This window comes from Dinoponera quadriceps, unplaced genomic scaffold, assembly GCF_001313825.1.
Source record: "Dinoponera quadriceps isolate SergipeBrazil2010 unplaced genomic scaffold, ASM131382v1 scaffold1249, whole genome shotgun sequence".
Taxonomy (NCBI): domain Eukaryota; kingdom Metazoa; phylum Arthropoda; class Insecta; order Hymenoptera; family Formicidae; genus Dinoponera; species Dinoponera quadriceps.
Genome location: NW_014555318.1, coordinates 184403 through 200827, shown reverse-complemented (window position 1 = coordinate 200827; position 16425 = coordinate 184403). Strand labels below are relative to the sequence as shown.

The following is a 16425-nucleotide window of genomic DNA, read 5'->3' as shown; positions in this document are numbered from 1 at the left end:
AGGAACAGTGGAAACGCTTAGCGAGCGAGTCGTCGCAATCGTTGCACTCTTAATGGAACATCGTCTGCATAATTGAGCGAGTTCCAGAAGAATCATGATCTCATGTCATTTGCATAATCGAAAGGTTTCCAGTAGAACCGAGGTCGCGATCTATTTACTGCCGCTCGCAATAATCTGGAATCTGTGAATTGCAGCGTTTAAGAGACAAATTTTCGAAGTGACTTTTCCAAAAAAAGAACAGTCCGCTGGATATACGTGCAAAATCGGCACGATATGACGACTGCCGAAATTTTGGTCCTCTGTGAGATTTTTAATTCCGCAGTAAGAGCTGCAAAATAACAAAGCGGGTTCGATCAATAACTTTCACTTTGATTATGTTTTAAACATCCGTTGTCGCTGCCTTAACGTCAAAATATTGGGTTGATGCAAAAGTTCGCTCCTTTTCTTAATCAAAATGTATACGAAACACATTTATTTTAAAATACAATCAATCAATTGAGTATGCGCTATTTTGATCGATGACCTGCCATCTCTTCGGTAGCTGTATGATCCCGCGTTCACAGAAATTCTGGGATTTTTAAGCGAAGAATTGGTTAAAAACGGAACGAACTTTTACATCAACCCATTAAATAGTTTCAAAATAGCATTAAGGGAAATTCCACATTGAAAAATAGGTATATTTTATGATTTTTTTTTTTAATAAACAGTAAAACTTTCATAATTGATCTTCTTTGAGAATCATTTTATGACATTTCAATATTTTATAATTTTTAGAAGCACGTAAAGCTAATAATGTTGGTGATATGGTAATTTTGATAAGACGCTGCGGAAAAAATTAAATTATATGGTGATCATAATTGTGCCTTGTCCGGTCATTTGAACAGATAAACAAAATTGCATTTTACTCTCTATGAATATAGCTATCGTCTGAATTAGAGCAGTCATTAATAACATGAAAATAATAAAGCGATATTTTGAAACAAAACAACATTTTTGCGCATTTGTTCCATCTATAAAAATGTAATTAAAAAATTGAATTTTTAACGAATCAAGTTGATTGTATTTCGAAAGGGACTGTAGTTCAGAGGGATGTATATGTATATTGATTATGATTTTTATTCCCATTACTGTCCTTATTTAAAAAAAAAAATTTTTTCGTTAAATATTCCTGTAACGCGTATTTTCGTAGACATAAAAGCTCAAAGGCGTCCTGCTCGCTTCTTTAGTATTAATGACAGACTGTTCGGATATTTTGATCATTGGAATTACATTAATCCTAAATATATTAGGGAGAGAATATCTATATAAAGAATAATACAAAGGACTAAAGTATACGTATATAAATTTGATCTTGCAAAAAAATAACAATAGAGAAGAATAAATTTCAACCTTTACGAAAAGAGAGATTCAGGTGTGTGCACTGCTCCGTTCAAACAGTTGTAACTTCGTTAATTTTGTAGATATCGTCAAAAAATATTAAAAATATATTTTCAAGACATAAAATTTGAAATGAATGTAAAGAAGAAAAATAAAAAAAATATTGAAGTTTTACACGAAGAAACCTCTCCCCCTCTTTTAAAATGAAATCTGTATACGGAATCTGTATAGGAAAAGAATTAGTCTTAAATCAAGAACAAATATTCTCATATATAAGCAAGAATATTATAATCTTCTAAGAAAACTTTTAGACTTGATATGATTAAATTTGTATTTATGTAAGTATTATATTACTTCAAGTATATTACTTGAACTCAATTAAAATCTATATTCATAGTCGAATCTTATATTTAAGACTGTCTTAAGTTCGTCTTCAGAGGCTATAGTGTTCATTTTATTGGCTACGAAGCATCTAAAGATGAACTTGAAACAGTCTTAAATATAAGATCCGACCATGAATATCAGCCAAAAAGTTTTCTAAGAAAATTATAATATTCTTACTTATATATGAAAATATCTATTCTTAAAACTATTGTTTAAAACTAATTTTTTTTTTATATATATAATTAAAGGTTTAAGAGAGAAATTGACGTATAGTATCGTAAAAGCAGGATTTTATCAGTCTATATATAGGCCATCTAATAAATAGACGTAACTATTTTCGGAAGCGTGAAAATCATCCAAATTTCAACTCGGAATACATGGTGACCTTTGCCGGCAGATGGACGTACCTGTCATTTGAAAACCACCTAAGCGTCTTTTGTGTCTCTCCTAATTTCTTCTATTTCCGCTTTCTCCTTCTCCTTCCGCTGCACTTACGTCTGAAAAGAAAATCACGTCAAAAATTCTCATTTTATTGCTCGCCGGAAGAATAATATAAATAAGTAACGTAGTTTAAGGTAACGCAGTCGCAAACAGCTTCCCGCGCACCGAAACGTTATTTCTTCGCTTTTATACGGAGCACTTTAAAAACTGTATCCTACTGCAAGTTAATCCGATCATACTCGAATAAAGCCGCCGTGGTTCGCTACATGGCTCGACTACGAGTACGCGAAAGCCGTGCGGTATCGGATGGTTGGAAGTCGTAACACCGCGAGAGATGCCGTCTCGCAAGCCCAAGGGCGCTAAAATATCTGCCAGATATGCTCGTCAGGATATCTCCCTAAATCGCCACCACGAACCTTAAAAGCTAACTCTCTGAGCGCGGATGTGAATGCAATGCACGCGCATCCGCCAGCACGGACGAATCCTGAGGAGAAAAAGTCGGACGGTAAAAGCAAGTAGAGAAGGTCGATATTACGCCGACGGTCACTTAGGCCATTTAACGGAGACGTGATGATGTTTGAAATGAGACATACTGTTGTCTATTCTCTTTATCGTGGTTTCCTCGTTTAATTAACGGATTTCGTGAAACAAATATCATAGATGTTGTGTGTGTGTGTGTGTGTGTGTGTATGTGTATGAGCTGGTTTAATATATATGTTACTTTTATATAATCTTTTTATAGTGTTTACATAGCCTCTCTTTCTGGTATCTCTTTATGATTGAAAAGGTATTTGATGACTGCCGTGTGCATTTTCCGAGCAAAACGTCGCAATTTCAATAACGTACGCCGGACGTGGTATTATTTAAACTTCAATTCCGTTTGTTGAATTTTGTGCACTAATTTCACATCTCTTTAAATGAAGTTTTAACTTCACTGTCACTCTAGGAGGTGTAATTTATACTCTAAAGCGGCCTTAATTTAGTCCAGAGTGTCACGTAAATGCACTGGCTCAAAAAAGCGACGGACATACGTGAGCAGATGTTTTGCCTTAAATTATGCCGTGCGAATAATATTATTAAATACGTCTATATATCGAACGTTAATAGCAAGAGTATATTCAAAAATATAAATCTATTGTTCTGACTGATAGAATTGAAGTCGATCTTTAACGCAAATCTCTTTTCCAGAAAAATTCCATTCGACCGTTGCTTTTGTGCAATAGCTTAGTAAAATTACGTTTTGGCTGGAGCAATGGGCGGACAATTATCGCATTATTAGTATCGCAATCAAAAGTTTCACGCGCTGGTTGCGCGGCAGCGAATATTGAAGTTATCCGGATAATTTTGGAAATTTTTTATCTTCGCTTTAATATTAGCTCGAAGAAAACGAGTTAAAAAGAAAGCTGTTATCTGTTCCCAAGACAAACGATGCCACATTCTTCTCCCCGACGAAACCTCGTTGCCACGCCTTGGCACATCAGTTTAAAGTTACTTTTTCGCCCCGAGAATCCCCTTCGAAAACAATTCTTCAAACCATGCTCGTAAACTTGCCGAGTTAAAAGTCGAAGCCCTATCTCTCTCCCGCCCCGCCTATCTTCAAATCTTAATTAATTCCGAGGGCATATATTATACGGTCTGACTTTCTGCCGGCGGAAGTTCTTCGGACTTCGGGACTACGAAGCAAGTTGTTTACGTGTACGTTCTTCAGAATGGTCGGTATTCTCTGCGCAACGGCATCCGCCCTTAAACTTTCCAGGATGCGTATAGTTAGCAGCGAAGCAGGCCGAAGCTTGCTCCTCTTAAGGATACGCACCATATTTCTTTTTAAAGTCCTAGCAACGAACGTGGAGGACGCTTCTTGAGGCCGGGGGAACGCTAAAGTCTCGTTCCTAACGTCATAAATGGTACAGAAACGTCTAAAGCTGCCGTCGATGCAATAAGCTCGTCCGACATCCATGAAAAGCCATCTGATATCGAAGGTATCCGCGAATAGAACAGACAGACGTACAGTTAGACAACCGATCTGCCCTAGTTAAGGATACTGTTAATTCATCGCGCGCTATTTTCGCAAGTGGTGCGCCGTGTGTCGATCGCTCCAGCGCCCAAAGGGCGATAAATTGAAATTGAACGGATTTTAACAGCTATCCGTATTATCAATGGCTGTACTGGTATATACAAAATTGGACCCGTGTATACCGGTGCGTGTACGTCGATGCGAATTCGATGCATCGCGCGTTCGAGCATGTCATGTGCGAACGTGCTGTGCTGTACATGTGCCAGCGAAAACACGCGTCGATCTGCACCGCTGAAACATTTTGTCATTTGTAATATTCCATAACGGTCTGGCAATGCTAATTGCCATCCGCTCAAGTATCGATCAAATTGAACGTTCGTTCGTAGCTCTCTCGCGCACGACCCACGAGATTACATCTCCGTGAGACGGTAAGATTAATCTTTTCTATGCTGAGGCGATCGAGCACAATGAAAGTAGCGGTCGGGTTTTCGAAACGGTGCATTTAATTTACGGATGAGAATGATGAGATTTCGCGATAATCATATGAAATTATTGTCGTCGCGCGAATTTATCGCATGAGCTTTCATCATATTAATCAGCGCGTTGTGCAAACTTTGATGCGTTTACACAGATTTCGCAATCGTACATATTGCAGTACATAAATATCGTTTTATATTTAGGATCGCGCTCTCCGCGGGGTCTGAATGAAACTTTCGGTCTTCAACTTTTCACTCCTCTCTCAGGGAAACGGTCGTATCACACTCTTATAAAAGTTGTGCGAAGGAAAATTACGAATTCACCGAGCGACTCGCGCGGAAGGGATACCGATCGATTTCGGTGCGAGGACGTTGTGACTCGAAGTTCGCGCGCGTTTCTGCGAAACGACTTCTCAAAAGAGCGGCGCGAGACATCGCAATATCATTGCGGCAAACAATAGCCGGAACACTTCGCGGGGCGTTGCGCTCGCTGTAAGGTGTACCACCCACGAGAAATGCAAATTAAGCATAAAATGAACCGACATTTGCGATTTAAAACTGGGTCGTTGAATTTGTAATTTGCCGCCACGGCACATTTTGCACTGGGGCGACCATTTGCAGAAGACACCGCGGCGCGATCTGTCGAGAAAGGTATGGTGCACTATCTCGTCGCGCTGATACGAAATTTATATCGCTAAATTCTTATTGTCGCTCGCATACCTTTTTCTTCGCATACGCGATACATTGGGTGTTTACGAGCGGCCATTGGCATCCCACATGTGCTGGGCGATCTCGGGGCGAAAAATTATCGCGTGTAAAGTTAAACCTCCCCTAAGGACCGTCGTAACAAAATATGGCACATCGGACTTATTTTCTTTGCCATATCTGGTTCCCTCTGGTAAAGAAAAGACCACCGTCTAAGCCACTGATCGGGTCCCTGAGAACCGGTTTTTCCGTCGGGGCTTAAGTCTAAGCTTAAAGGACTTTCAGCTCGAACATGTACGTATGTATACGCGCCATTGTTTGAGACACACGGGCTGGTGTGCGTTAAGCCTTCGCTTTTAAAATGGCGGAAAATTGATGTTCCCGCACAGATCGATAATCGAAGTTAGTACAACTTCTCGTACCATGCGACGGTCTTTTGGGAACAATAAACTCTGCGTGGATATAAGGAACAATGTAAGGGAAGCTTCTACGTGCTATAAAAGACAATGCGAGTGGAAAAGTAATGTAAAAAGTCTTCTCATCTTTGAGAGGAGTTTTATAAAAAATGCAAATTCAATGAAAAGTTCGGCAAATGCGCGTGCAAAATTGAAGCGTAAAAATTCGGAACCGTTGCTTCATGTTAATGTAGGCGAGAACGCGTGCGTGTAATTGGTGTAAGCTTGATAACTGGTATGAGACCTGGATAATCTTGCTTGCTGCAGTGCAGCTAGAAAAATGGTTCAGTCGGTCAGCCGCCGTAGTTGCGGCACTTTGTTAAGTGATCTCAATTGCAGCGTGCGATAAACAGGAACTTCTGGACTTTTCCGCGTACACTTCCTCACCGACAACTTTCATCGCGTCATCGTTGGCACGCCGGAACGGGATGACTGAAAACGTGTTAATAATTGCAGACGCAATATAATAATGTAGCGACGCGTGGTGCGTAATTGAGTAAAAAAAGATTTCAACGCGCGCGTTATATATTAATGAAGTTTAATAAAGAATTCCGTGAAGGGAGCTGACGCTTGTATGTTGATGCACCGTATCCATATGTTAATTATTGTATACATTATTTACCGTAGATAATGTCTGTAGATAATGTAACTGTATAAAGCACCATTTAATAGCTATCTCGCTGTAGGATCATTAAAGCAACAGAATTAAATTCATCATGTCAGCAATTTTAATTGTATTACGTATTATTGGGCATGTACGTGTCTATGTGTATGCGTGTATGTTAATTTTATCACAGTTGGCTCGGTCTGTCCTAAAACCGTGGCACGTCATAATGGCCGAACATAAATCGAGAGACGTTCACGCGCCATCGCATTTCGTTAAATTACCCGATTCAGATTTACCTCGATGTCGTTGTTTTAACTCTTTGTCGGACTTAATGTTTTTCCGATGCAACAAAAATATTTTCGCGCGTCGAAAGCTACCTGCCCTACCTTACCAGCGAGGGGAGAGGCAAGAAATAGGAAAAAGAAATAAATGTATTTTGCTACGTTTCAATATAATTCAAGATATTTATTGTTATTGGATATTATAAACTCCCAGCACGCGGAAATGTCACGGAGTTTTGCAGTAGTTACGTGCGGGGAAATTGCGGCGAATGAATATTTATAAGCCGCGCTAGGATTTACGTTGAAACAGCATAAATTGATTGTAGACAGCATAGAAATTTTTATACGTCTTTTTTCCTTTCCGGTTTTCTATCGCGGGCTTTCCAATTTTATCTCGCCTTCGCGTAGAAATATACATTAAAGCTTTTACGGCGCGGCCTTTCACAGAGCATGTAAGCCAATTTATCCTGGAGTAGACCATAATGCCACCCCTTTGAACAGCAATTTTACTATTAATTTCCATCATGACACCAATAAACTCTTTTTCGGAAGTAAGCGCGTCACTTAATTTCTGACGGCGCTTCGACCCGACGCACACGCATCCTGTGTGACTGCTACTTATAACACAATAATAGGCTCTCACGCGTCTCGACAAAAGTTCAATGATTAAAGACTCGTGAGAAGCCTATGGCGTATTATCAAAGTGGTCCTCGTAATCCTTTTATGGCAAAAAGAATGGGTTATAACGCAATATGTAGAATATAGGCGCGACGTGCAAAATTATTCAAAAGTTACGCCTTTGACTGTACGGTGATACGTAATCGATAACAAAAAACGCTGAATATTACATAGGACATTCAGATTTTAATGAAAATTTCAGGTAGTTAAATTCGAAAACACAGTACATGTATAGAATCAAGTGCAACATTGTCGGAATTATATTTAAACACGGTTATGCAGTTATATTTTAGAGACGTGTGAATCAAGTATCTGCTTCGAATCGAATCGAATCTTTGATATGTTCAAAGCTGAACAGAATCGGACCTGAAATATTCATGTCAAATCTCTTTCGTTCGAATATAAATCGAATTTGAATCAAATTTTCCGGGATTTATACACGGAAAGAAAAGATTAACTTCAGTAGCTAAATTAGTTGTAACATATGAATACCTAAAACTTTAGCAACGTAAACAATTTTAATTGCTACAGTAGCAAACTATTTTGTTGCTGTAGCAATTAAAATTGCTTATGCTGCTAAAGTTTTAGGTGTCCGTATATTACGAATAATTTAGCTACTGCAGTTAATCTTTTTTTCCGTGTATTACATGTTAACCTGAATATCATAAAGTACTTTCAGTCATATTAAAACTTTTTTTTAAATGGAGAAAAATATTAATCACTGCATAGTTTTGAAAAAATCATTCACCAATCACAAGAAAAATACTGTGCTAAATATTAAAAAATGTGTAATGGGCGAGGAGTGTGCAGAGCTTATAAACTGATATATACATACATATACATGTAATCATGTTTTACAAACTGATAAATATGTATACAAAATCTGAAAAATTATAGAATTAATTATTTTTAATTTTTAGTATAAACCATGCATTTTCAAATTGCACGTCTACTTTACAAGGTATCTGTATTTTATAATCAGAAGCACAGTCAATTATTTGGCAAAAGAACACTCTTACGCTCATATACGTTTATCAACAATAAAAAATGACTTTAAGGAACTGGTTTTTAATTTCAATGACCTGCTCGTTTATCATTTTCCAATATAAATGAAGCAATCGAAAAACGTGACCGATTTGAAATCGAACTGTTGGTGATTCGAAATTATCGAACTATTCGAATTCGAACCTCTTAGATTCGAAAACAAGCTCGAATCAAATCAACATTCAACAATGATTCCATTCGAATTCGAACGATTCTCACACCTCTATTATATCTGACGGTTATATTCGCTACAATAACAGTTATATTTTAAAGCACAGTTATATTTTAAAAGTTATGCGGAATAATAAGAACAGGTTTTCTTTATTACAGCAATGATCTCGTAAGAAATTAAATTCCTTGCTCGAGCACCTCGTGAAGAAGGTCCATCACGTTTGAAATCAGAACTTCCGTTACTCTTCCAGCCCATAAAGTCAAAGCCTCTTTGAATGTTAATCGCGCTAATTCTCGGAGCTATTACAATAACAGTTCTCACGAGGAGTACGAGTGAGTGATGTCTTGCGAGCATAGTGCATGTGTGTATTGCGTAGAATTTCCATAACAATCCCTACGATAAATGCGAGGTCTCATCCGGCGCGAGTTCTTTTGTCATTATTGTTTCCGCGGAATGACTTTCGACTGTGTGAAAAATTACGATCATATCTACGACATTGTTAGTACAACTCGATAAAAATATTTGAGTGCGGTGCCGCAGTCGTCTACCTCAAAGTTATGATTGATATGCATAGTGCGTCACAATTATCATCCGACAGTGTCATAGTTTTCGGGAGCATTCTGTACAAATAATTTTCGCGAGAACTTTGTTCAAGCTACTCGATGCGGTATTAAATTAATATGAAGCAGAAAAGTTGGAGGACGCCGCTCTGACGAGCGGGGCAATTTAATTTCGGCGTAATTATTTCCCGATCGTATTTCCTTTCCTTGCGTTTTTCATATTCCAAACCGTTTTTAATCTTGACATCGGAAATTGCATGAGTGAATCGGGAATGGGCATTATTAAATTACCGATAACTCAAGATATCACGCACCGTTACATCTTTACTCTCGACGCTGTTGTTTAACATTTCGCTGTTAGCACGTCACGTAGTTTCGCGCATTTCGGAGGGATGCGCAAACGTGGCATAAAGGATCCCGCAAACCGACGTGGAATGCGGGATGCGGGAGAGAGAGAGAGCCGACGCGCTGTTGAGAGGAAAAATGCTATCCGACTGGATATAGAGTCATTTGCTTTGCCGCTCACGATTTATCATCGGCTGAAACAAATATTCTTCTTTCCTGCGTAGAATACGTAGCATAGCGTTGTATGTGGTTTTAGATGGTGCCGTCGCAATCGTAGATACTCCCCAATTACGTTTCGCAAAACGCAATTACAAGACATGCGATCACGATTCAACGGAGCCGTTCCGTTTCGCTCGTGGAGTACGATCGGTATCATGTATGCCGCACCATTCTCTAGACAACAAATTACACGACATTCAACCTTATATATAACCCATAAAATTGAAAATCGCATAAGTAATTTTAATTATAATAATAGAGTTATATTGGCTTTAATCACAGCGGTCTTGACTTTAAGGGTCAACAATCACATCACAGCACAGGGAGGGGTAGGTCTATTAGCTTGCGTGATGGTCTGTTATATTAAAGAGAGGAGAAAGTAAAGGGCGTAGAACGTCACATTAGACGAATACGTAACTTGTAATTGCGGATGTGTGCGGTTATCCACTTTGTTTGTATTCATAATACATTTGGTTACATTTGGTAAATATTTTTAAATATTCCCGGGGAAAAATACATAGATATCAAGATGTATATAATTTTATATCAATTTATATTTAATATTGTACGAACATACCTTATTATATGTAATTAGATCTGATAAGAGTGAAAATTCATAAATTGAAAAGTCGATTATGTCTGCTTTCATTTATATATAATTACAATAAATTTGATATAATTATATCTTATGAGAAAAAGTGAAATACTGAGTTATATAAAATTGGATATAATTATATAAAATTATATATGAACTTTCTTCGATACCACAAAACTGGGGGGGTGACTAAAATACAACTTTCATGTCTTTTATTAGTAATTTCGTTGTGTATAAAAATATAGTTTTGGTTCTCATGCGTGACGAATGTATGTTGTTCAACTTTATATTGATTTAAACATTTTGAGATTTAATTTACATTGGAGAATGAAGAACTTTTTTATTATATCGATCTATTGTATAATTTATTTTTTTATTCTATGTGAAAATGAGGGAGGCGGTAATTCCACATATGACATAATATTGGAAGGAGATTCAAATACTTTGTGTCGAAATGTGACGAAGGAAAGGAAAGGAGATAAAAAATACTCAAATTTTGCGTGACATAATTATTGAATGGCCCATCTTATGTAAATGTGTGTAAGATTGAAAGTCGCCAACAATTTTTCATCTAAGGAATAATACAGCATGTATGACGCCGACAGTACCGAACCGGAAAGATCTGTCTATCGGGTGTCTTATTAGACACCCAATGACAGAGACGTAGTCATACCGGATGCATCATAAATATCGAGTTGCCGATATTTATACGCGTATCGTCCGTTCGTCCGCCGCTAAATCCCTGTCTCGGATAATTCCCCGTCCGGTCGTCTCGGTCTGCTCTGTCTCCCAGCCCAGGTTCTATGCTAATGCAGACTGCAATTTGTATAATTTCGAAATGGGTTAAGCACGCGTCGGAGCATCCGAGGTCGATAACTTTTTCTGCCCTCACGATAGAACGTCGTTATCTGCACGTGCTCTTCCGCAACGGCGCTCGTTGCGCAGCATAGTGCTTACTTTACATTTTAATGTCTCCGGAGTCACGTCGACATCTCGAAATACTACTAATTTCATGGGCCCTTGACTGTAAACTATTGGTCGCAGCCACGATCTGGCCGACCGTATGAGTAAAATTGCCCGCCAAACACACAGGAGCCTTTTCAACCGATTCTTTGCGAAGGAGATCACGACGGAGTCACGGCAAAGTCACAAATCTTGCATTCGACCTTTACATTTAATTCTTCCGTAAACGCGCGCACGAGAGAGCGACAAATCGAACATCGTCGAAATACGATACGAATTCCAAGCGGATGGGTTTCAATGGCGCGACGGCTCCGGTCATGAAGCATCGAATTAACGGCATTAATCGTGATCGCTGAGGCGTTAAGATGTTCCGATAGTCGATTTGGCTGTACAGTTTGATTCGCAGTTGTCGTCCGCCGTTTTCAGTTCTTATCTAAAACGGAAAACATTGGCTAACTCTGACCGGTCTTATAGACCGATAGGTCGTAGCGTACGAGAAAATCTAATTTGCTCGACGAACAACGGAAACCCTTAGAAAAATCATGACGTTTTTCCATCACGATAAAGTATCTGAAATTAAATAACAATGGGGAAAAAAGCCTTTCGGTGTTTGTTCACTACGTTCTCTTTCTCCCTCTCTTCCTTCCTTTTCTCATTATAAAATATAGGAAAATTAATTCAAAGCAGAGAAATAGTACCTTCCGCCTGATTTGACATATATCAATATTCCGAATTGTTCAATGTAATTTTCGCCGGTTTCTATAATTTTTCCAAGCCTCCGCTGTGAGGCGGCGAAAGAAGTGCCTCCGAGCTTTAAACTTTATTTTAAACTTTACCTTTTTAAAGCTTTAACACGGGATTTAATTACCAACTCGATAAAAAATCAGGTTAAAATCCGAATTATAATTGGAGTTAAATATACCCGCTTGATGAGAGCAAGTGAATTGAACTTACGATCAATGTGGAAGAACGTTACATTAGCAATTATTTAGTTAGCGGGTTGCTACTAACGAGCTCGGAAGATGGCGAAGTGCACGTGCAGTATTTCGCACCGTCGTACTTGCACGTGAGGGAAGGGGTGGGGAGGGTAAAGAGGAGAGGTGAAACCTTGCAAGAAGTTTCGGCCAGGAAACCGATGGAAACTGAAAGTACCATCAAGTGCAATAATTATCATTGTTACAGCCCGCTCTCGCTCCCTCATAAAAACTTTATGCATACGTGGCAAAATTTAACTGCAAGCGTAACTAGTAATTAGTAGCGTTGAATGCAACGAATGTTACGCAAACAGCACCCCCTTCCTTCCTTCAACCTTCCTTCATACTTCAAACGACCGCCTCTTCGAGACGCATTAAGACGCATTAAGACGCTCGTTTGGTGGTATATAAATATTAACGTAGTTCTGTTTACACGAAACGCTCGGCGGAAAAACCGCGTTATTTTCGGCTAAATTGACTTCCTCGCCGCTTAATCGCGGCGGACAGTTTTACGAGGAGCGGTTTGTGGAATCAATACTGGACTGGCAGTCGCGAGAAGGTATCCTCGCGCTGAGAGATTTATCATTGACCGCGTGCGCGTTGATATCCCCGCGAATTATTCACCTCGTCAAATTATTAAACTTTTAATTAAATCCGAACAAAGGCCGCATTTTCTCGGCCATCGCCATTTCGTCTTGTCTCTCTCTCGTCTTCCCCGCTCTCACGTAACCCGATATCTCGGCAGCTCGTCTCGCCGCTGAAAATAACCCCGCTCAATATCTGTGTCTTTGCAACGAAATTCATAAATTTTCACGGCCTATATTCGTTTCACGGCGATGTGAAAAGTTTCACTCTCGCGGGCGCTGCGAAGCGGCGGCGAGGCGAAGACAGAATATAAAACGACGTATATATACAAGCGTGGGATTAATCCGGCGCGAACATCTGCCGATCGATTTTTCAATGAGTCCCTGATACGCGAATATATACAAAGGCAAAGTCGTTTAAACTGCACTAAGGCCGCGGAAATTCAATCGACAGTGATGGACATCCATGTTCGGCCGATAAATCATTGTTTGTAGATATTCGCGCCGAAGGCCATAAATCGTAATCCTTCCGTGTTCGAATGTTCATGCGCCATATGTTCCCTCGATCTCCTCGCGAGCAACACCGACTGGCGCCGGCGCAAAGTTATTACAAATGCGTTATTCATGCTGCGTCGCTTTTATCCACCGTTTAAAATTCTTGTTAAGTCCGCTAAACAATCAGTTTAACAAGAGCGCACATAACAACATCAACAGACAAACGCGCGAACGAGAGAAAGAGAGACATGCGTCGCGTCCAGAAGCTCGCCGTAAACCTTTATTATCGGGACTAAACGTTAAGAGATAGCGAATTATTTCTTCCTCTCTCTCTCGTGTCATCACGATCGCTCGGTCACGTCACAATGGTCAGCAGAAGAGCTCGTGATTACGTAGCCCGTATGATATCGTAAACGTAGAGAACGAGTCTTTCTTTCTACCGCAATAAAGCTCTCTTGAAAGCTTTTAAAAGTCAATCCGGTATCTCGACGATGTTAATTGCGACCACTCGCAAAAGTCTGGGGGAATATATGTAAAAAGGAAGGATAGAGAAGAGGGAGAGATGAAAAAGAGCAAACTCATCCTCCGCGACCTTTGAACAAAGTGTGAAGCGGCGAAATGGATTTTCTCTCTTGAAGAAACACTTTGGAAGGGGATAAACGACTAAACAGTCATCCTGTAATATCCGAGCTAAAAGCAGCCAAACAAACTTCTCACACGTCCGTGAGAAGCGGGCAGAAAGCCGTAACGCGATTCCCTCCGATGTTCTCCATTATTCTCCACTTAGACGTAATATTTACTGTGCCACACGAGATGGTTTCAACCCTTCCTCGGGGTAATTCGCTGAGAGAGCCTCGCGCCAGCCGAATCCGGTTTTTCCGCTTCGCGATATCAATTAACGTATCAATTAACGTATTGTTTCTACGCCCGACAACGATAATAGCGCGGATATGATAAACTCTAATGCCGCGGATAAGCGGGGCTAGAGTCGCAGATGTAACTAGAGAAGCGCAACTGAATTCGATGTATCGAAATTCCGCCATTTGCTTTGTATAGTGATGCTTGGAAGAAGCGAATAAGGATGTGAGAGAAGGAAGGAGAATTAGGTTGCAACAGATCAACCTTGATAAAATTAGAGATGTTTTCTTTTTCAAGAAAAAACGCTGGAAAATTAATTCTAATTTACAAGACACAATAAATCTAAATAATATTTATTCTCATATTATCAACGAACTGCGAGAAGAAACCTTCTTCCCCATTTATTTATTATTTTTAAGTTTAATGCATTATCAACATATATACATTCGGTGTACTGTCTACATACATGTTACGGACGAGACTGGACTGAGATGATTATTTGTTGGGTAAGAGTTAATTATTTATCTCTTGGAATCTTTAGTATCTATCTTTAACCTACACGGAGAAAAAGTACTTAATCTATTTGCAGGACATAAGATTTATTTGATAGAAATAAACCTTATATTTTCTACAAATAAATTTTTAAATACTTTTCCCTTAGTATAATATAACAAATTTAAAAGCAACAGACTAATCGCATCGTTTGCGTCAAGACCAGAAAATTAATTGACCTTGGAACCAGAAGAGTCGCACGCAACATTAAATTAATATCGACCCGACAACATACTTTTATATTTGTATAATTTTTTTCATTTTTGTATTTAATTTCTTATATTGTTAATTGTGCTGAAAAGAGTTCAAACAATATAACTGAAATGTTCATCTTTTTAATTTTAAAGGTTCCTTATATTATTAAACGTTTATCGCAAGCAATAACCCGCGTTGACTGGATATTACGCTTTTATTCGTCTTTTTTCTCCTTTCTTGACACAATAATCAGTTTAAATAAGAATATTCTTCCTACAATATATAGCTCCTCGTTATAGCCCGGCACATCAAAGAAGGATTTTGTTGAATCATAATATAGAGAAAAAACATCAAAGCTGACATATGTATAGAAAATAGACATACCCATGTTTCTCGGCTATAAAGTACCGAACTCTGTTGAAAAATATGTATAAATATACATAACTATGCATAATTATATTAATTTAGTAATATATCATGATTCATATCGTCAGTTGTTAAGGGGGGAGGGAGGGGAGGTAATAAGTGGATTCCATCTACATAGATTGTAGGAAAACCTTTGACTCGATAGACCACTATGAACTATTAAGTAAACTACGAACGTTTGGAGTTGGTGGCTCCCTTCTTACATAGATACCAGATTTTGATAATGAATAGATCTCAGGTGGTTATGAACAATGACTATTATTCAAGAACTAGTAATATTACTTCAGGGATTCTACAGGGATCACGCCATGAGTCACTATTATTTAATATCTTCATAAACGATATCTGGCAATCATTTCATCATTCCATATTAAAAGTATATGACAAAGATACTAAAACTTACCGATACATCGTATGTTTTTAGGCGTGGTAGGCAAAGAAAATGACGTCTAGGTCATATGATTTAGATAAGCCATCGAAACTGGCTTTTTTTTCATTACAGTTCTCTATATCTAAGATTCTAAGCAAGGCGAATCGCAAATGTAATGATAACGCGAGTTTGCCGATGGAAATCCGCACAATAATTCGTTTTGTCGTCGATCTTAGAGTTCGTTCGTCGTGAATAAAATATGGGATCGTGTGAGCATGTTGTGGGACAAAATCGCGCGCGTAAGCGAGACGACTCGTTCGTCGATAACGTTTTCGTCAAGCGCTATGAATGTTTAAAGCGCTATGGGTACTCCAATTACGGGCTCGATATCGAACGAATATTGTCGCTAAATCCACGTGTGTTTGTTCCAGGGAGCGGCGAACCGTGGCTGAGAAGTGAGAAGCACGCCGAACTGGGCACCGAGGTTTTACTGCCCTGCGTCCTGAAGTCACCGCAATGCGAAGGTCTGCATAGCATCAAGTGGTATCGCGGCCCCACGCGGATTTTCATTTTCAGTGAGGACGCCGGAATTATACGCGGCAACAACGACATCGCCGTCAGGTAATTAAAGGATTATATTGACATGAATACATTA

At 39.0% G+C, this 16425-nt stretch overlaps 1 protein-coding gene across 5 annotated transcripts in view; it reads left to right on the top strand.

Annotated features, from left to right (window-relative positions):
* LOC106743787 (hemicentin-1) overlaps positions 1-16425 on the top strand; it is a 212769-nt gene that overhangs the window by 115112 nt on the left and 81232 nt on the right. For all 5 annotated transcript variants that reach the window (XM_014617979.1, XM_014617978.1, XM_014617975.1 and 2 more), the window contains exon 2: positions 16202-16391. In XM_014617979.1, the coding sequence (XP_014473465.1) occupies positions 16202-16391 (190 nt within the window). The remainder of the gene's footprint in view (positions 1-16201; positions 16392-16425) is intronic.